At 47.2% G+C, this 21,390-nt stretch overlaps 1 protein-coding gene and 1 pseudogene across 1 annotated transcript in view; one reads left to right on the top strand and one right to left on the bottom strand.

Annotated features, from left to right (window-relative positions):
- The window catches only part of LOC140849100 (DNA ligase 3-like), an 854,661-nt pseudogene that overhangs the window by 307,245 nt on the left and 526,026 nt on the right, over positions 1-21,390 (bottom strand).
- LOC118969968 (inactive serine/threonine-protein kinase TEX14-like) overlaps positions 1-21,390 on the top strand; it is a 107,753-nt gene that overhangs the window by 58,227 nt on the left and 28,136 nt on the right. Inside the window, exons 6-16 of the mRNA XM_073235348.1 lie at positions 741-906; positions 1,734-1,870; positions 5,039-5,120; positions 5,981-6,111; positions 7,231-7,344; positions 8,274-8,397; positions 9,497-9,675; positions 14,209-14,360; positions 14,603-14,793; positions 15,212-15,362; positions 17,704-18,620. Of these exons, the coding sequence (XP_073091449.1) occupies positions 741-906; positions 1,734-1,870; positions 5,039-5,120; positions 5,981-6,111; positions 7,231-7,344; positions 8,274-8,397; positions 9,497-9,675; positions 14,209-14,360; positions 14,603-14,793; positions 15,212-15,362; positions 17,704-18,620 (2,344 nt within the window). The remainder of the gene's footprint in view (positions 1-740; positions 907-1,733; positions 1,871-5,038; positions 5,121-5,980; positions 6,112-7,230; positions 7,345-8,273; positions 8,398-9,496; positions 9,676-14,208; positions 14,361-14,602; positions 14,794-15,211; positions 15,363-17,703; positions 18,621-21,390) is intronic.

Raw genomic sequence — 21,390 nt, 5'->3', positions numbered from 1 at the left:
ATGCAGAACAGTTTATATAGCGTATTCTTATTGCTACTTGTGTATGCACAGAGCATTTCTGGAAGGATACAAAAACTTACAAGAGTACATGCCTCTGGGCAAGAAGACTCTGAAGTTGGGAGTCTTCTCTTTTCCTTCTTCATTTTATTTCTTCTCTTTCCCCTTCTTCTGCCACTTGTGTTTCTTTTTCAATTAAAGAGGACAAGCTCTCCAGGTGATCCTGATTTACAACCGGGTTAGGAAACCATGGTTACATATCGTACCTCACTGTATCCTGGACGCAACAAAGCCATCATTTCACATCTCAGATTGTTTATGAGCTTTGGTTAAATTCTTCTGAGTTGTAGATTCTTGACCAAATTGCTGATGCCAAGGTTTTGTGGGCCTCAGCCATAGGGTTTGGGAGAGCAAGACATTCTCACATGACCCATCTTCAGCAGCCTGACTCGGAGACACTAAGACACGGGTAAATTGTGTCAGGGCAGCCAGTATCAAGGGGGCAGTGAGGGAAAGAACACCCGATTTGGAACCAGACCTCTGTCTGGGTATGAGTCTCAGATTTGCCCTTTTGATTCATCATCTATAAATTGGGAAATGATACCACCTTGAAGACCAGGGGCCCCACAAATGGTGGTATTAGAATCCTCATCACTGAAGGTCACTTTCTGGAAAGGGAGTGTGTGTCACCCACTGGCTCGCCCTCCCCATGCTGTGGGCACTCATTCCACCACCCCTTCCAGCCGCTGCTTTGATGGGAGCACCCCTGTCCATGCAGCAGCCTTTTCAGGCAATCAGTGGATCCTCAGCAAACTGCTGGATGCAGGGGGTGACCTTCGACTCCACGACGAGAAGGGTCAAAACCCACAGATCTGGGCTCTGTCAGGAGGGAAAGAGCGCAGCACTGCGGTAAGGACCCCCACCCCCCACCCCCCGCGGCTATGGCCCTGCATGTAGGGTGCTAAGCTGGAACTCAGGAACCCCGGGGCCAGTGGCCAGCTCCAGGGATGGCACAGGGCTTGCCGTGGCCTTGCCATTTTGCCATTGGGAGTGGACATGCAGCACTGGGTTGCAGCAAGTTAACCAGTGGTAAAACCTCAGGCAATTCTAGTGAAACTTTCTGGTCATTCATTCAATGGGGAGGAAGAACATTTACAATTTTGCCCAACCCTTAATTAGCACTTAATGCATGCACGTCAGATGTTCTGAATTAAATTGTTAAATGTTAACTAATTTAATCTTCATGGCAACCTTCTCAGGAAGGGACTGTTATTATCCCCCATTTTTACAGATGGGGAAACCGAAGCCCACTGACATTAACTTGCTGAGGTCACACACTGACTACCAAGTGTGATGTATTCTAATGAGGACTAAAAAGCATAACAAATGTGAAGCCCAACGACATGCACAGTCCTGGGCACCTGGAAGGAAGGGGGAGGTGGGCAGAGTCCTCTCTTTCCTCCCTCTGGTTCTCCTGTTCATTAGCTGTTGGGCCTTGGACAAGTGATTTCACTTCTTCAGCCCTAGTTTCCTTATCTGTTGAAGGAGGGAGTTGGAGAAAATTATTGTCAAAACATCTCCCTCATAACATTTCATACCTTTACAAAATCACTTGGGCCCTTCTCTTTCCAGAGATTTCCCTCCCTGTGGCTTCGAGTCCTCAGACCCTTCCAATGCCAGTGAAGGCCAGGTAGCCCCTAGCTGCGCCAGCACTGAGCATCTCTGGTGTGTTGCAGATGGTGGAGTTCATGCAGCGCTGCACCTCCCACATGCAGGCCATCATCCAGGGTTTCTCCTGTGACCTCCTGAAGAAGATTGACTCCCCTCGGCAGCTCATCTGCAGCCTGCCCCGGTTTGGGGGCCTTGTGCAGGGGTGAGTGCTGCCTTGAGCAGAGTGGGATGTTCTGCATCACCCCAGCCTTCCTCATCGGAATGTGGGCCACCTTGGTCCTCCTCCATGTCCTTCCCCTCCAGCAGCTGGCCCACCTAAATTGGTAGGTATGAAGGAGAGGATGTGGCCACAGAGGAGCCTTCAGCTGTCTCCGCCCTGCCCTAGGAACATCGGAGGGAAATGAGTTCTAGGCTCCAGGGGGAACCATCCCAGGGTCAGCAGAGAAGGAACTTTTCAGGTATGAGGAGCCCAGGGAGCAGCTAGCTGGCTCTTGTCATCTCCTGAACCATGGAAAGAGTGTTTCTTTATTACTAAGGTTGCAAAAACCACAAATGCTTAATTTACTGTTCCTCTGGCTATTTTAAGCTGTGTAAGAGACTTGTTGCTAGCAGGGTGGGCACTCCACCAGCCCCATCATAGCTACAGGAGGTGGGCCCAAGCTCAGGGACAGTTCTTTTAAATTTGGGGACTTTTTTGACTTAGGGTGTGTATGTGGATGATCCTTCCTATTTTTATTTTCTCTGATGACATCTTTCCATAATCAGGGTTGCTAGACTTGTCGTGCTCTCACAGGGCTGTCCTTCCGTGCATGTCGAATCCTGGTTTTCATTGGATGACCTGGATGCCACCAGAGCAGGAGGAGTTCATGATTCCTCCCTTCAAGTACTTGTTACTCTGAACTGCTCTCCAGGCTGCCACTCTTGCGTGTCTTGGTTCTTTACTCAGCATCCAGAATGACCTTTGACCTTTTAAAAATGGAAATTAGCTTGTGCCCCTCTGCTAAAAACCCTTTAGGGCATTCTCCATGGCTGTCAGGATCACCTCCCAAGTACTTCACCTGGCCTTGGAGGCCTGCTTGGTCCAGCTCCTCCCACCTCTCTCACCTCCTCACCTGCTGCTGCTCCTCCCCTTGTATAAAGTTGGGAGACTTGTTGCAGTTTGTAGTTATTTTATTTATATACTTTGTTTTTCTGACTAGACTGTGAACGCCAAGAGGGCAGGGCCTGTGTCTGTCTTGCTCATCGGCAGCCCTTCACTGCCTGATGTGTGGTAGGGCTGAGTACGAGGCCTGGGGATATGTGGGCCAGCCTGAGAGGGAAACCCAAGTTTAAGTGTTGATAAACTTAAAGATTTCAATGACTAGTCTAGACATACCATCTCTTTTCTAATGAGATGAAACATTATTCTTGTTAGGTGGTTGGACCATACAATGCTTAATAGAAAATAGGATGGAAGTGCATCCCCCCACTCCCTTTGTAATGTAAGGAAACCATATGAATCCTTGAAATAAGAATTGTCCTCAGACCTGTGAGTGGTGCCATGTCAGGTAAGATTCCTCACAGGTGTGTTTACACAGAGCTCAGTTTGGGGAAAGAAAACAAAAGCACCTAATTGAGAAGAACAGATGGTTCTGTGGTTGTAGATAACCGGAGTCAGTTTTTTCTCCCTCCACCCAGCTGAGTTTAGTTACATCTGTTCATGAAGAGTGGGTATGTGGGGCCTGAGAAATGTAGGTTGGTCTGACTTTCAAGTGTCTTCCATGTTCCTGTTACAGAACAGCCAGCTCCTTTGTTTAAGCAGAACCCCTACCCACCAAAGAGCCACCACACCACCAAAGAGGCCCCCAGGTGGGAAGGGGGACCTGTCAGTGATACCCTTCTGTTCCCCTGCTGCTGGGGAGTCCCACCCCCACTGTCAGCTCCAAATCTGCTCCCCTGGGCAGGAAATGGTCCCCTGTCTCCCGGATCTTGGAGGCCTAAGCATATAGGCTGTGTTTCTGGAGGAGATGGAGGATATAGTGTAAGAAAGGAGCCTGTCCACTGGATTATGGCGACCAGATAGCTTATCCTCCATACTGGGTGGTTTGGAGAGAGAAAGGGATGCTATCACTAATGATGCCAGAGTACCAGATGTAAATTGGGGTGTCCTAGTTTCCCTCAGTCCAGACTGTGGAGTCTTCACTTAAATACCACAGTGACTTAAAGTGGGGAAGGAACACCTGGCCATAATGGGTTGCAGAGGCAGGAGAGCCTAAAAGTACTTCCGAAAGCAGAAGTAAAGCATTCAGATCTGTTCATGAAGAGTAGGTACGTGGGGCCTCACAGACCAGATGTGGGGTGGGGCTGAGTATACATGTCACCCTCAGCTCCTTTGCCATTTGCCAAGGAAGGGAAAGTGGCTCCACCATAGCAAAATGTCTTTTTCCTTCAGTTTGAGCCAAAACCACTCAGTCAGCCAGCATTAACTGAGCAGCTGCTGCATGCATGGCACCATGTCAGGCCTGGGAGCCAAAGAAATATAAGCCCCTCCTTTCAAATCACCTCCAGTTAATGGGGGCTCTGGTGTGCAAGTGGTGGTTTGAGTGTGTATGTGGGAAACACAGTGACTGGAAGGTCAATATCAGGGCCCGGTCCCTGCTGCAGCCCTGTGACCCACAGCCAGTAGATTTCCTCTCTCTGGACTCCATTTTTCCCATCTATAAAATTTAGAAGTTACACAAGATCTGTTTTATGTGTCTTTCCGACTTTGATCATCTGAGTCCACACTCCCACCAAACTTAGCAGCTTTAAGCAACAATAAATATTTGTGTCAAACAATTTCAGTGGATCAGGACTCAGGAACTGGCTTTGCTGGGTGATTCTGGCTCAATTTTTCATGAAGTTGCAGTCAAGATGTTGGGGTTGCAGTTATCTGAAGGCTTGACTGGGCCTGGAAGATCCAGTTGCAAGGTGGCATACTCACAAGGCTGGCAGATTGGTGCTGGCTGCTGGGCTTTTCCATAGGGCTGCTGGAATATCCTCACAGCATGGCAGCTGGCTTCCTCCAGACCATGTGATCCAAGAGGGATCTAGGCAGAAGCCCTAGCCTTGGAAATCAAACATGCTGTCATTTCTGCAGTGTCCTGTTGGGTTAACAGATCAGCCCTCTCTGACCTGTTAGGGGCTTCACAAGGGCATGAATACCACTCATGGAGGTGGGGATCACAGGGTCCCTCTCAGAGGCTGGCTATTGTGTCATCTCTCATTCCATGATGAAAAATCAAGTAGTAAAGACAAAACTACTACACATTCTGACAGCTTGGTTCAGCATTGTTCTTCTGGGTATGGGTGGTTAATTCTTACCTTTTTTTCTTCTTTTAAATACTTTTAGAAACCCTAATGGCTCTCCTAACCGACTGCTTAAAGCTGGAGTCATTTCTACCCAAAATATCTACAGCTTTGGCTTTGGGAAGGTAAGAGGTTGCCCCTGACAGCCAGCATTTGCCGGACTAATTGAAGTATCACCTGCCCACGGCTCTGGCCCCATCTCCCATGACTTTGTCCAATTCTTCCTTCCCTATCTTCTCCAAAGTATTAATTTTTTTTCTTTACTACTTTACTCCTTTTTTTTTAGTGTTCCTCTCCTTATTAAAATGGTGAAAATCCTGGAGAGTTCCCCTGTACAACCTTGGGCTATATTTGGGGAGTTTAGAGAATGATCGTTTAATTCCCATCAAGGGCCCCAGACATGTTCCCTCTGAAGAGAAGTGGACAGCTGCGCTGACCACGTGGGTCCTACTTGTGGCTGACCTTGCCCTCCACAAGTTGATGAGCATTGTTGGAATGCCATGAAGGAATTGAGATTTTTAAACTGAGAAATGTTCTGAGAGAAAATAGCCCCTTTGGGGTTCTTGATTCCATCCATTACAGAAAACTGTTGGGAAACCTTGCTGAGTGGCTGCGTGATGTTTGCCAGCAGCTCAGCCCCCACCCCTGTGTCTCTTGGTTGTGCAGAGGCAGGCCGGTGGGGGCCGGGGCAAAGGGAATATGGGTTTTGGCTGCACAGAAGCAACCCAGCCCAGTGCTTCAGGCAAGCATCTGACCTCCTTCTGTGAGCCCTGGTTTCCTGACTAGTAAAAGGGTAAGAATATTACAACCTTGCAGGTTTCTAGGAAGGTTAAAGATAATATAACGAATAATGTCCACTGTATAGCGGTATCCAGCAGGTTAGTAAACAGCAGCTGTCATTATTTGTAGCTGGCCGATAAGATTGAGGAGATATTTTACTTTGCCTCTTTTCTGCCCACAATTTGAAGCTCTGCTTTGCTTTCAGTTTTATCTCACAGGGGGTACACAGCTGGCTTATCTAGGATGTCTTCCAGTAATTGGAGAGAAGGAAGTGATTCAAGCTGATGATGAACCTACCTTCTCTTTCTTCAGTGGCCCTTACACGGTCATGACCAAGTAAGCAGAGGCTGGCCAGTGGGAGGTCTGATTTAGTGCCATGGAACGAATGGGCTTCACGTGACTTCCTTACATGTGGAGGGTTTCTACCTAAACACAAGGAAACACTGAAGAATGTATGTCTAAATGAAGATTTCTCCACCTGGACAACTTTGACATTTTTGGCTGGATATCCTAGTGGGAGTTGGGGGGAGCCGTCGTGTACCCTGTAGGATGTTTAGGAGCGTCCCTGGTCTCTCCTCATTAGATGCCAGTGGCAGCCCCCCAGTGCCCCCACTCCCACCCACCACAACTGTGATTGTGACAACCAGAATGTTTCCACATATGCCAATGGTCCTTCTCTGAGGACGACTTCTTGACAAGATGACTCCTGACAGTGGATAGAGGCAGCTTAGTGGTGATTGCCTGTGATCCCTGTAGAGCAAAGGGTACTGAGGGCCCTGTAGGAGTGGAGCAGGCATCCGGGCAGTTCTCAGCAGCCAGCCACAGCAGAGGCAGCAGTGACTGCATATGGCTATGACAGATGTCCCTACAGTGTTCTCAGTCCCCAGAGACCTGGCCCCTGTGGGGTCACAGCAGTTGTCCTGGCCAAGGTCGCTTGGCCTCCTTGAACCTGGATGCTTCTTCCCTGCTTAGAAGAAACATCTTTCCAAAAAGGCCTCTGCCAGACACTCAGGGTCCCTCCATTTGCAAAAGACAGGTTCCTTGCTTTCCTGCCTGTGCCACAGATCCGTTGTCAGGTCCCCTCTCCCTGTCCCACTGCAAGTCACCAGCCCAAGTCACTGGCCTCTTAACTGGCCCTCCATTCTCCAGACCACCCCTTCCTGCTGTTCCCCACACTGCTGATACAGTTGTCCCTCTAAAATACAAACCCAACAGAGCCACTCCCTCCCTGAAATGCTTCAGTGAAATCCTTCAGTGACTTCCTTCCACCTATGCTAAGTTGCCCAGGATGCATTAGGACCTGGGGTGAGGGGGAGGGAGGACTCAAAGTGTCCCATGTGGCTGTGTAACACTCGATGCTGTGTAAACACCACTTCTGTGCCTCTGGCTGGGAGAGGTCCGTATCTCAGAAGTAGCTGCTCACCCCCATCTGCTTGAACTCTCCTGCCCTTATAGCCTGGTGTGGAATGGGAACAGGGTCACAGTGAAGGGGCTGAACCTCCCCACCCACTCGCACTGCAGCAGGCTGCGGCTCGCCGACTTACTAATTGCTGAGCAGGAGCACAGCAGGTGAGAAGGAAGCTCAAGGACCTGGGCATGTTGCAGTCCTGGTTCAGGCTGTGCTGTCTTCTGGGGTGTGGAGATCAGGTTCTCTCAGCCTCAGGATTTCCTGACTGTTGAAATCCATGGATTTCCAAGGGCTACTGCAAGAGAGAAAAAGGAGTTAATTAATAGATTGAGGGGTGGGGATGATGGTGGCAAGGAGCTCAGTGCAGTCAGCTGATTGACTTCCCATAACCCATTCACATAGCATGGCCGTGCATGAGACTCACAGGTCTGTGGAGCCGTGTCTCTGCCACTGAGGGCATGCCCATGTCTCAGTACCTTAGGTTTCCTGTGGCTCCAGGGATAGTCGGTCAGCTCATGCTGAGGCAGGAGCTTCATGATTTCACAGCGGGGCTGCTGAGGCCTTGGAGTGGACCCAGGTTCCTGAGGAGGCCACTCAGCTCCTGCAGGAGGTGTATCAGGGGCCAGACCCTTCCTTTGGGGGAAGTCAGTCTAAAGGGGCCCCAGGAGGCTGGAAGGACTTAAGACACAGTGTGAACTTGAACATGAGACCGCGGGGGTGTGTGGTCTAGGGAAGTGTCTGACACCTCCCTGTCCTTGGTTTCCTCATTTCCAAAACGAGTAGTTGATATCTTTCTTACAGGTGGTTGTTGGGATGGAGATGGTCAGTGTAAAGTGTCTTGATCAGTAGCTCTTAGTGACATTGGCACTGATGACTCTAAGCCCTCAGGGTCTGATCAGTGAGAAGCCATAGATTCACCCACAGGTACCCCTGCCCCTCAACACCAACCACCCATCCGGTCTTCTTAGAAAAACACGTGCAAATGGTATTTGTTTAGAATGTGTTCAAGGGGCCTAGGAGAAAGGAAAGTGCCCATTTTTTCATCATGTCCTCCTTGCCTGGGCTGTACCGACCACCTTTTCTTCTGTAGCAAGCTGCGGCACCCCCACCTGCTGCAGCTGATGGCTGTGTGCCTGTCTCAGGAGCTGGAGAAGACCCACCTGGTGTATGAGCGTGTTGCTGTTGGCACACTGTTTGGTGTCCTCCATGAACGGGTAAATGGTGGTTCCACAGATTTGCTTTTGCTGCCCTGTCCTCCCCTCTTCCCCTGCCCCAGCCACAGAGTTCACACTTTGGCAAATGGAAGATAAGTCTCTGAACTCTTCACTTGTGAACTTTATAAGGCTGATAAGCACCTGATTGGAACGAGTGTGATTTTATTATTGTCTGTCCTGCTTTGTTAGACATTGAAGAGCTCAGCAGACCCAGAAAACACATCTACCTCGCTAATCAGACAGCTGGCTTTATTTTCCTACATTTCCACCTGTGCTTTTACAGGCTGTTCTTGGAGAGAAGTTTGTTTACTTACAGGCCTTTATCAGACCTCTCTCACTTTTCAGTTTCCTCGTGGGGACATCCTCCAGGCCCCACAGACTCGCTGGGACATATGCCTTGGGCTGAGGTGTGGCTTTGGAGAGGTCCTAAAGCATTTTTTTTCTTTCTCCATGACTTTGTTTAAGGCTCATGGTGGGAGTGAGAAGAGACCCTCTGGAAGGGCCCTCCCCCAGAATGACTAGCCATACCTCCTCCGTGAGGACCTCCTAGGAGTGTTCTCTTTTTCCTTCTCTCTCTGCCCTTCCCCTCACCTTTGATGAGGGCATTACCTTAAAATGCCATTTCTCTGGGGAAACATTATGACTTTAAGCGGCTGAGTATGTTCCTGTGAGTGAATTTCTGTCCTCTTAGGATGAACTTTCTTGGTCATCTGACTGGGAAAGGAGCTAGATTGGCCCTGTAATCTTCCACATCCTCCTAACTGCATAGCCTTAGATGGGGTTGCAGGGCAGGTTCATTGTCCGTGGTGGCCGTGGGCCCATCCTGGACGCACAACCAGGCTTTGGGAACTTACTCCCTGTTCTTTGTGGTGTGAGGTAGTTCAGCTGAGGGAAAGGAGCCCGAGCTTGGGACCAGGAGGGCCTGGGTCATTGGGGCCTTGGGCCAGTCACTTACCCTCCGTGAGCTCTAGGTTCCCCTTCTGTAAAATGGGGACACTAGGTAGCTGAGAGGGTCAATTAGAGGACATGGGAACCAGCACAGCGTTGTATAGCGTGGGGCTGGGCCCGTCCTGTTCCTGGCCGTCTGTCTTGCCTGCAGAAGTCCCAGTTCCCCGTGCTGCACATGGAGGTGATAGTGAACCTGCTGCTCCAGATCGCTGATGCCCTGAGGTACCTGCATTCTCGGGGCTTTATCCACCGCTCCCTCAGCTCCTATGCCATCCACGTTGTTTCCACATGGGAAGCAAGGCTGACTAACCTGGAGTACATGATGGAAAGGTGGGCACTGTAAAGAGAATCTGATCTGGGCGGGACTCCTCATGGGTGGGCTGAGCCATCCATCGTTTGGGAAAGAGGTTGCCCACATGCCTTGCCCTGTCAGCCAAGGTGAGAGGGACTCTGGTGAAATTACTTCTGCTCAGGACATTCTCATTTTGATAAACATTTAACAAGAGCCGTTATTAGCTAATGGCTAATGTGTATGTGTAAATGTTCTAACAGTCCACTCCAAAATTTTAAGTGGCTTTTCCCACTTAAATTACCATTAAGTATGTGTATTGGAGGGCGCAGTCACCATTCTGAGCTCCTCCCATTTGTGACTCTGCTGTCTTCCAGGCCTCCGTCCCCTACTGTGTCCTCTGTATTGCCGGCCATTGAGCAAGAGAGGGCATGAGGGGCGCATGGTGTTTAGGGCCAACCTGAAGTGGCTCTGTCGTGGCTTCCTGCCTTGCAGTGGCGGGGCTTACTCAGTTTCTCACTGCAAGGAGGTCAGGAAACGTGCCATAGCTGTGCAGCCAAGAAGGAGAGAGAAGGAGACGGGTGCTGATGAGCCTTACAGTCGGTCCATCACCTCCTACGCCTGAGCCAGACACTGGGCTGGGTGGGCGCGTATTCCTTGTCTTCATGGGGCTCAGTGCAGTAAGGGAGGCAGTGACAAAAATGACACTGTCATTGAAGGATGGTCGGATGGGCTTCATCTCCTGTTAGCAGGGGTCATGGCCCTCCTGGGAGCTGGGGATTGACCTCCATCTGTTGCCCTTAAACGCTGAGAGGCAGAGGAGCTCCCCTGCGCCCCCTTGTGCCGTCCACAGCTCTGAGGCTTTGGCCCAGTGTTGGTTCTGCTCTGCTGGGAAGCTTCAGCCACTGAGCAAGCCCCTTGCTTAGACCTGCCTACCTCTGCTTACCCTCATCACCACCCAGTCTCCGATCACTGAGGCTCAGCAGGCTTCCTACGTATTCCATAATGTACTTTTCTTACTGTGTGAGAAGCTTTGTGATGGCAGAGATTTCTGTTTAATCCATTGCTCTGTCTCAGATGCCTAGAACAGGCCTTCACACAAGTGGGTGCACAGCATGTTTTTCAAATGAGTGAAACAGAAAGACTCACTTCCCAGCCCTCCAGTGCCTCCTGTCCCTCTACCTGGAGAGGGGAGAGCAGGGGCCAGATTGTGCTTAAGCCTGTGGGCCTTCGGAAGAGTTTGAATCCTGTCTGAAGAATGCTGGGGATGCTCTGAAGGGTTTTTTAAGCAGGATGGTATACTGGATAATTTAGTTTTAGGAGGGTCCTCTCACCCCTACATGTGGAGAGGAGGCTGTAAGGTGACGAGAGAGGCAGGAAGCATTTAGGTGTGAGTGCAGCAGCTATCCATGGAGAACTGGTGGAGACGAGGCAGCTATCAAGTTGCTCAGCTTCAGGTTTGGTCCCTTCTGAATCCCAGTTAAAACCTTCAGTGGTTCCCCATTGCTTACAAAGCCCAGGCACTTTGCTGGGTTTGGAAGCCTTCCAAGGCGGGGCTCTGCACAGGACCAACCTCATCTCTTAATACTCCCTTCTGACCATCTGAAGCCACATGCAGTTCATGCCACACCATGGTGCTGCTCCGTGCATCTAGCATACTTGGCACTCACCTGTTTACCCTTTTAAACTCACCTCAGTCACAGTTTCCCTCACACCCCAAGAGGTCCATACTGAAGCCCTTGTTACCGGCACACTGCACATTCCCCTTCTCCGCAGTCAGGTGTGTCTGCTCTGCCAGATGGCGAGCTCCAGGATGGCAGGGACCATGCTTGTTCATCTTCAGCACCCAGCTCAGGGCCCTCCACACAGTAATTGCTCAGTAAATGTTCATTAAGTGAATGGATGAGTCTAGATGAAGGGAAAACTTGAAGCAGTTAAGAACAAGTTGACACTTCAGCTGCATGTTCAGGAGTAGTGGAAGCTGAGGGGTCTGGACATTTTTGTTGCTGGTGACAAGGACTTTTCAGGAAGGCTGTAACAGAACCCAAGCTGTTGGCCAGTGGTGGGATGCTGTCTGTTGTTGATGGGGATAAATAACAGTTTTTCTGTGAATCCTAGAGTTAAAATGGAGCTTTGGAAAGGGCCCAGCCCAACCCTGTCCTTTACTAGATGAGGAAACTGAGGCCCAGAGAGGTGAAGAGATAGTATGTTACCCAGCTGTGGCTAGACCCACGTGGAAGAGGATGTTTTCTGGCTTTGGGGGCAGGATGGATTTGTGGTTGGGGGTAGGAAGAACAGCTAAGAGGCCCCCGGCAGGGCTCGGTGGTGACTAAGGAACCAAAATAGAAGGGAAAGATGTGAGATGCACTGAGGAGCTGGGGTCCACAGATTGGTCAAGTGAGGGGCCAGGAGGTAACTGGGTAGGAAGGTGTGAGTTCCCCTTTGGGCTTGTTGTCCTCAGATGGGAACTTCAGGCAGAAGTGTCAGTCAGCAAGCAATTGTAGTTGCAACAGTGTATGCTGCCTTGACAGCTGTTAGCATGAGTTGATTATCAAAGAATGCAAAATAGCTTTCAATTCCACTTTTGTTTTTGGTAACACTCTCTTTGGACAGGTTGGTTTGTTGAATGTCATTGTCAAGGGTGGAACTCTGTCGCTTGGTGTAAAAATGATACAGCAAGTCTCTCCTGTTCTTCAGCTCCTCCTTGTTGGATTCTTTGGAGCTGGAATTGACCTTGCAGGTGGTATCACATAGCTGTAGCCAAATGTAATTTTGATGGTGTCAGAGCTGAAACCCAGAAAAATAACTGCCCTAGAATGACAACCAGAAAAGAAGCTTTAACAGAGAAGGGTAGAGGGGAAAGTGAAGGGGGGTGAAAGAGAAAGGATATAAATCCTGGTTGTAGGTGACTTGTCCCTTATCAGAGCCTTAGACAAGCCTGAGAGGCCTGAGAAGGGAGGTGATTTCACTTAGAGAATCACCGCGCAACATGAAGAGCCAAGCATGTTAGGGCCTCAGAATGTATCTCTGACAAGAAAACACTCCTTGCTTTTCCTGTGTTATTAATATGATATTGGCATGTGTATCCAGGCTGTTCACGTTACACCAGGCCACACCTGACTATTCAGGAATAGAACTGAAAAGTCAATGCCAGCTTTTCTAACTTCACAGCTTCCTGAACTCACTGCCATCTATCAGAAAGTCTGCTGTAGGAAATATTATTTAGGGAAGTTTGCTCAAATTCTGAGAAGCCCATCCCATCCTCTAAAATCTGTCCTTTGCCAGACCAGAAAAGAATGTCTGACCACTTGGCTTTTTAAAAATTTAATTCTTAATTATTAACCAGCAACCAGATGCTTACCATACCATTTGTATTAATTTCCTACTTAAAACGTAGTACTTTATGGCTCACAGATTGTTTCTACACACATGATCTTATTTGATGTACATGACAGCTGTGGGCAGAAGTGAGCACTGACCTCACCCTGAGGACCGTTGGTGGCCCAGAAGACATTTAATGGACTCTCAGCACCCTGGTTCTCAGGGAGCCTGGTTGGCAAGTTGACTTATTCAAGCCAGTCAGTGAACCTTTGAGGGCTTCACTGAGAGGGCTCATTCACTGGAAGGCAGAGTCAGAAAAGAAGCAATCACAAGTTGTTGGAGGAGTTCCAGAAGGCTCTGATAAGCAGATGGAGCTTGAGGGGGGCCTTGAAAGAGTCTTGTATTCATATTTGCAAAAGTAAGCATTGAGGCTCTGGTGTGAGTTTGGACTTAATGGAGATATAAAAGATGAGGTGCCTACTCTCAAGGAGTGGAGGGGAGACATAATAAACAATAAATGAACAAAAAGTTCAGATAAGTACTCTGAAGCCAACAAAATGGGACTGTTTATTTTATTGAAGTATAGTGAATATACAATATTATATTGGTTTCAAGTATATCACACAGTGGTTCAGCAGTTACACACAGTATGAAATCCTCACCGCCCACTAGTGCAGTTACTATCTGTTAACATAGAAAGATGTTACCTTATCATTGGCTCTAATCTCCATGCTGCACTACTATCCCCGTGACCAACTTGCATTATGACTGAGATTTTTGTGCTTCTTTATCCGCCTTACCTTTCCACCCACAAAATGTGACTACTTTAGAGTAGGTGTTTGGGGAAGGCCTCTCTGAGAAGATTTTCGAACTAATGCCTCTGTTACCAGAAGCAGCCAGTTGCACCAGGATCTATAGGCAGAGTAGGCCATGCAGATGATGGTGCCAGTACAAAGACCTGAAGTGGTGAGGTGCTTGGAGAAACTGAGAGGGGGCCCCTGTGCCTTGAGTGGAGTGAGCAAGCACGAGGAATCAATGAGGTGGGAGGGTGGTAAGGGCACACTCAGGTAGGAACAGTAAGGAATTGCAAGTGTTGGAATGGCCAGCAGCGAGAGTTAGCTCAGGATCTAGCTGGGTTTGTAGAAGCTCAAGGAGGTTGCCAGTCTTCACAGGCAAATGTTTCACAAATATACTGTGCGCTGATCATAATGATCCTTGAAGACATGAGCCCTACCTTGTGTTTCCTTCTGTAGCCAGGACAGACGTGGACACAGGGACCTGACTTGCATACCTCTTCCGGCCCAGCTATACAACTGGGCGGCCCCAGAGGTGATCTTACAAAAGGCAGCCACAGTGAAGTCAGATGTCTACAGCTTTTCAGTGATCATACAGGAGACTCTAACAGGTAGATTGAAGAGCATATTGACCGTGACCATGTGTACACGATTCTGACACTACTTTTTCCTGTCTCTGTAGCAAGGATTTCCCTGGTAATTGGGTAAAGTGGCTTCTGCTTTGTGATTGGAATTTCATGTAGTTTTTCTACAGAGAAAATAGTAGTTGGAGGGGTTAAGTGACTTGACTAAGGTTATCCAATTTCATTTGATTTCTTAATGTTACTCCTTCTTACAACTTTTTCCTTAACAGACAACATACCCTGGAATGGCTTAGTTGGCTCAGTTATCAAAGAAGCCATTGTTTTGGGAAATTATTTAGAAGCTGACAGCAGGCTTCCAAAACCTTATTATGATATTGTTAAGTCAGGCATCCAGGTCAAACAGAAAGATCGAACTATGAACCTTCAAAATATCCAGTATATTCTGAAGAATGACTTAAAGGTAAGCTCTAAAGCTGTTAGGGGTTCATTTCTGCTTATTCATCTCAGGGAAGTAGGAAATTACACACCAAGAAGAAGTTAGAGGCCAAGTTGTAAGAAGTTTTGGAAATCCTCATTTCATTACACCCTTTCACGTTCCGGAGAAAAGCCTACTGACTGCTGAACTTGGTGAAGGCAGCAGGGCATTAGTGAGGAAAGCTGGGAGGGGCGCTCTATAGGCACATAGTGCGGTGCAATGAATCGCAATTGTTACTTCTTTTGAAATGTTGATAATAACAATGAATTGGCTAATGAGGACTAGAGTCAGTCTACTTACAGAAGTAAGAGGGAATTCATTTGAAATCTAGATTTGTTTCAGAAACACCAGTGACATTCAGATGACTGCAAGTATGTCCTTGACAGTATTTCCCTTGTTACAGGATTTTATTGGAAGTCGGAGAACTCAGCCAACTGAGATCTCCAGGGTGCAGAGATGTGAACTCCATCCTGATGTCAGTGTCTATCAAGGACTGACTTCAGATCATCCAAAAGAGCCCCCTGACTTGCTATTAAAAGAACTGAAGGAAACAGGTATGGCCTTAACCCACAGGTTAAGCATTATTTGACATGAATATGCTCTGAGAGTCACAAGCTGCAACTAATCACCTCCTCTGAACTGACACTTAAACTGGGAAAAGAGGATGCCTTAGGGGAAAACCAAGATCACTAAAATTATTAAGTTAAACTTTTGGGGCTCTATATACACGTTGGTTGGATCCAGAAGTAAGCAGTAACAACCAGTTTATTGCTAGCATGATTACCCTTAGGAATTTATCTAATTTTTTCACAAAAATGATGATTTTCAAAACTTAAAAACTATTTCTAAGTCTGGGGAGAAGAAATCCCAGGGCAAAATACCTCTAAAACCTAAATCAGTCAAAGGGAAGAATAAGGTTTAAAATCCATTTATTGCTTACAAACTGCAGTCTGGACAGAGCCTTCTCTCTCTGCTACTCTGTCTGAAGCAAACAAGGACCTCCCCCTAACCTCTGAGGTTCAGATAAGCCCTTGGTTGCCCAGGTAATTACCCATTGATATGGAGATGACTTCTCTCCACCCCTGAGGTTAGGCAAATGCAGTAAAGCCAGGTGAGATACTCTGGAAATATTACAATTTTACTCACACTGTTATGTGCTCATTATAGGAAATTTAACAAAATACAAAGAAGAAAATTACCATTTTAATTCTGCCACTCAGAAATAATTTGTTGATATTTTGGTGTTTCCTTCCAGCGTTTTCCTATATAGCCTTACGGCTTTTTAATACATTTATAGCAACCTTAGGATTCAGAGCTGGAAAGGACGTTGCAATCATCTGGCTTAATATTCTCATACTCTGGATGAGAAAACTAAGGTTCAGAGAGATTGTGGCTTGCTCAGGATTCCAGAGCTTGCTTCAGAGTAAGGAGCCAGGCCAAGTGACCATTTTCTCTGATTCTCTTTGGACAGGGCTGGAGGCCTCCAGAATAAGCTCTCACTACTTTGGCCTCTCCTTCCCATTCTCCTGATGCTGTATGCCATCAGCCTGGATAGATGGGTGGTTAGTCCTGGTGGTGTTTTTTGAGGTAGTATTCTTCCCATGATGCAGTGGCTTCTTAGGCAGTGTCTCTTACTTTCGTCAGGTACTCACCAAGAATATAACTTTAACTGACATGAATATTCGAACTCGTATTTGTGTAAAGAGAGCTATGAATTTAGTCCTTAGATTCAGGGGCCTGTAATTCACATGTCTTGACAGTTATATATGTTTTGAACTTGAACTTAGAATGTTTCCCCCAAGATTTTGTTGCCAGGCAGTTGTGTCAGGGGAGGTCTCTCTGTGTGCACCAGGTGAAACATCAACCTGGACGAGGGAGGGTTCTTGACTCTGAATGAGTAATTCTCCAGCAAGTCGGAAGAGTGTAGGTAAGGAAGGAATTAATTAAAGCAAGAGGAGAAATGAATGGCAGTGGCTTGCAGGCAGCTGAGAGCAGGAAAATGCAGAGGCAGGTAGAGGAAGCTCACTGCATAGGGTCACCCAGGCTATGGGAATTTGCAGGGCCAGATCAGAGCTCTCAGCAGCCCCTCCCTACTTATCAGGGGTAAATTGGAGACTTGGAAACAGAATGAAATAGCAAAAAGATAAAACACAATAAATCAGGCAGTGAGAAAGCTTTATTTAAAGGTACACACTTACAGAAAAAAAATGAGGCTCTCCTCAGAGAGGAAGCACACTGAAAGGCTGGGGGTTCTGTCTTTTAAAGATTTTTCAGGAATGTGCCAAAGGGCTAGGGGGTATAGACTTGTAAAGTGGTCTCAAATGCTTATCTCCAGCGAGAGACATTATTTTCTATTATCAGTCCTCTAGGTAATTCTGCAAAATTAACTTACTACAAGAAATGGGTCAGTTCCTCTCTAGGATAGCAGCTTCTTCTGGGAACATACCAATCAAGACTGCCAGGCCTGTCCCCAAAGTGGGTTGAGTTATTGTCTGTTTATCCAAGAATATGTTAGGAATCTTACCTCCTCACTTCCTGGTTTTTAAAATGGAATGTTAGCCTTAAGATGGACTCCTTCCTGTTCTTAACGATACTGTTTATATGTCAGCTTTTAGGAAAATTAATCCTGATGTTTGTCTCCTGTCCCTGCCCTGCATTAGTTTGATGGCTGCCAAATTTTCTATCTCAACTCATGTCAAAATGGGAACTTTGGCCCATGTTAGAAATACTCTTCCATCCTCTGGGTATATCCAGTAGTCTTCTAAACTAGGGAGGAAGTGGGAAAATAACAAGCTTTTTCCTACATTCTTATGCCCCCTGAGCAATAAGCTGAGGCTGCGTAGCTACCTCATGTGATCACTTCAGTCAGGTGCATGTTGCTGTTCTTTTCAACAGGCAGTCAACCTCAGTCACCAAGGGGTCACTCTCCTCCCACTGAGAAAGCAACGCCAGATCCTCAGGTCCCAGATCCAAGTCTGACAGCCAAGGAGACTCAGAACCAAGATGCTGCTGCTTCTGCTTGCTCTGTGCTGGAAGAGGCCAGGAGCCCCAGCCCAGGCCAGGCAAGCCTCTGCAGCTTTGAAATAAATGAAATCTACTCAGGCTTCCTGGACATGGGAGATGACAAAGAGGAAGAGCCCCCGGGAGTGGGTTCATCTCTCGAAGGGACTAGACCAAACCAGGTAGATGGGCTGAAGTCCTTGGGAGAAGAGTTGGAAAAGATGGAGAGAGAGGCATTCTGTTCTTGCGATGAGGACAGGAGTTCTTCAGAGGCTGACACAGAGTTCTCTTTTGATGACTGGGACTGGCAGAATGGTTCTCTCGATTCACCCAGCCTCCCTGAGCCGGCCAGAGAAGCCAAGGGCAGTATGAGCAACAGGCCCTTGACTGAAGAGTACATTAGTAAGTGTGTGCTGAATTTGAAGATTGCACAGACGTTAATGCACCAGAATACTGATTTGCTAAGGTCTATCCAACAGAAGCTAGATGAAGTTGAGATGATGCAGAAGGAGCGGGAGGAGCGCATGTCTTCATGGGCTTCCTCAAGAGAGTTTGCAGATGTCTTCAACTTGCCTTTAGCCTTGGGACCCCCAACAGCTAACTATGTTCCTCCTGTCACGCAGCTGCAGGGGGAACAGCAGCTGCACTCTGCTGGCAACAGCCTGACCCTAGCAGGGTCTCCAAGAACAGTGAGACACTTCCGAGGGGGACATTTTGGCAAAAGGTGCAGGAAAAGAAGTGGCTGTGGCTGGAAAGCTCTCACCCAAGTCTCTGAAGAAAGCACTGGTTCTCAGTCAGAGAAGAGCCATCAGGTACAGATAAGAAAGGGGAGGCAGGGCAGCCTGAGCAGGATCTGGAGCCATGTTCAACATTGCCCCTAACCCATGTGCAAGGACTGACATAAATACAGCTAACTCATAGCAAGGTCCTCTTGGCTTTGGGAAACAAGGCCTCTTAGGATGGAATTCCAAGGTAGATACTCTTCAGCTTCCCTCCCAAACCCAGCACACAGCAGATGTCCTTCCTTGTAAATACTCTGCATCAGGTTGAACCGTATGAAATTTCTGTGTTATAGGTCAAAATAATCAAGTATTGACAGTTTTACATGGTTCAACTTAGTAAATGTGGTATCTTGGGCAGGTATTAATTCCCATTCTAAATTGCTTATTCATTCATTCACTCATTCATTAATTCAGCAAACATTTATAGAGCCAGAAGGCATATATTAGACCCTAGGATATGATGGTAAATGAGCCACAAGCTCTCTCTGTGAGTAGTACAACCACCAGTGGGGGACAGAGGGACCTGACTGTCAAAGAAAATGCTTAAGAGGAGGTGAGGAGACACCATGGGAGCTGGCCTGGGAGGTTTAGCCTGAGGCTTAGTGAGGTTGCAGAGTGACTTCTATGTGAGGTCCTTGAGAATGGGGCCTAGGTCTTACTCATCCTGGGCCCTAACATCTAGCAAGGTGCCTGGTGCATACAAGGTACTTGATAAGTTGTCATTGAGAGTATGAGTAAGTGAATGAATTTGAATAAGTTTATACATAGAGAGCACACTGCCTCTTGAATCACAGAATTTTCGAGCTGGATCGACCCCGTTTTGCAGTGTGAAGCTCAAGCTCAGTAGCTTAAACTTTGCAAGGTGTATGAGGTAGGTTCTTCCCAAGGTAGATGGTAGATGGGGGTAGGGTGGGAGTGGCCAGCCTCACTGGAAGGAGGGTTTTATTGCTGAAATTATATTTAGAATTCTTGGTCTATGGTGATAAAAAGCAGGCAAGCTTTTAGTGGGTTTTATTGTTGTTTTAAAATTCTCCACCTGTGGTGCCACCCCCACTATTGCCTACACAGGGCAGACAGTACCCACCACCAGCACCCTTTATTATGCTACTGTCAAGACTAGCAGTTGGTTAAGGGTAGGTTTCCTGATTCCAAGACCAGTGTTCTTTCCCTGCACCCTGCTGCGTTTCAGTGAGGCTTCAGTCCTCAAAACATTTAGCAAAATGTCAGCATTTGTTTTCATATAAAGAGAAGGCATAGAGAATTTACTTAGACTTTAATGTTTCCATTTCTTTTAAAAATTAGAGATTGCTAGGAAACTATTAGGAATAACTTTTCTTGCATATTATGTTTTGGTTATTGCTGTGTAACAACAACATGAACTTAGTGGCTTAAAATAACAATGGTTTATTGATTTATCATGATTCTGTGGGGTCAGGGATATGACAGGGCTTTACCTGGGCGATTCTTCCACCCCGCATGGCATGGGCCACAGCACTCCCTCCACTGCGTTCAGCTGCAGGCTGGGTGAGAAGGTCCCAGAAGGGTCCACTTAACCTGGTACCTTGGGCTTCTCCAGGTGCCCTCTCTCTCTCTCTGTGCTTGCCTTCTCATCATCCAGTGAATAGTTTCTACAGCAGGCGGCTGGCTTCCCAAGTGAAAGCTGTCCCTGAAGCTGCTAAGCCTCCTGAAAACCAGTCCCAGCCCTGAGACAGTGTCCCTGCTGCCGCTCTCGGTTGGTCATTCAGGAGGCCAGCTCAGATGGCAGTGTGGATAAGGAGGAAGGAATTGGTGTCAGCCATCGTTGGAAATCTTCTGTTAGTACATGTGACTGTGCATAAAACAGTTACACCATATTTAATTTTTCTTTAAGAAGTCCACCCTGGTTTTCTAGATAAAAAGGGATAAGGTATTTTCACCTAAGAGAAATTTTCAGACAATTGAAACTCATTAACTTCTCAGTTTTTAAATTTCTAATCATACTGATGAAACAAATGTATCATCATTCTAATACCTATTTTGAGTATATTCTAAGTAGATTCTAACCTTTTCTTGGTAATCATGGCATTTTTCTAAATATCTGTTATCATGATGCTCCATGACTCAGTGCTGCCTTCAGCCTCTGCTGAGGAGTCTTCACCTCCACACAAAGGTCCCTGGAGCTCATACTTCAGGGATCTTGTGATCATTTCCATGCATCCTCTTAGTTTTAGGTATCCTGCTGTCCCTGAGCCCCACATTTGTTACCTTTGATTTGCTGTAGATTAGGGAATGTAATTAAGTTTGTTAAATTGTGATAAGGAGATCCAAAAGTCTCCCTTTTGGATAAAGGGCATAGGCTTTAATGTATTTTTCTTCTATTATTTCCAAAGTATTGTAGCCTTTATTTTATTGTGTTTTATTTTCATAGCATCCCTATTCGTGGATTCAGGCAGATATTTGTCCCTGCTTTATGGATGAGGAAACTGAAGCATAAAATGCTTGTAGATTAGTCTGAGTAGGGATTAGAGTAGAACACAGGGTCTAGGGCTCCTGCCACAAAGCCTACTGCCTTAATATAGGGGGAAATTTTTGGATTTTTGATGTCTATTTTGGTTGCTCATTCTTCACTTGTGCCCTTTATGGACTGGGTTCCTAGAGGCCAGCATCTCTATGTAAAGGCCTCCAGGTAAGACGTGAATTGCTAGATTTGAAATACGGAAAGACCCTTGTTAGGTCTGGTCATTTCTCCACATTTAACAGGAATGGCTTTAAAAACAATATGAAAGTGAGGAGAAGAGGAATGCCAATTCTTTCCTCAAAG

The sequence above is a fragment of the Manis javanica genome, chromosome 4 (assembly GCF_040802235.1).
Source record: "Manis javanica isolate MJ-LG chromosome 4, MJ_LKY, whole genome shotgun sequence".
Lineage (NCBI taxonomy): Eukaryota > Metazoa > Chordata > Mammalia > Pholidota > Manidae > Manis > Manis javanica.
The sequence above is the reverse complement of the archived record's forward strand: the minus strand, read 5'-3'. Positions and strand labels throughout refer to the sequence as shown.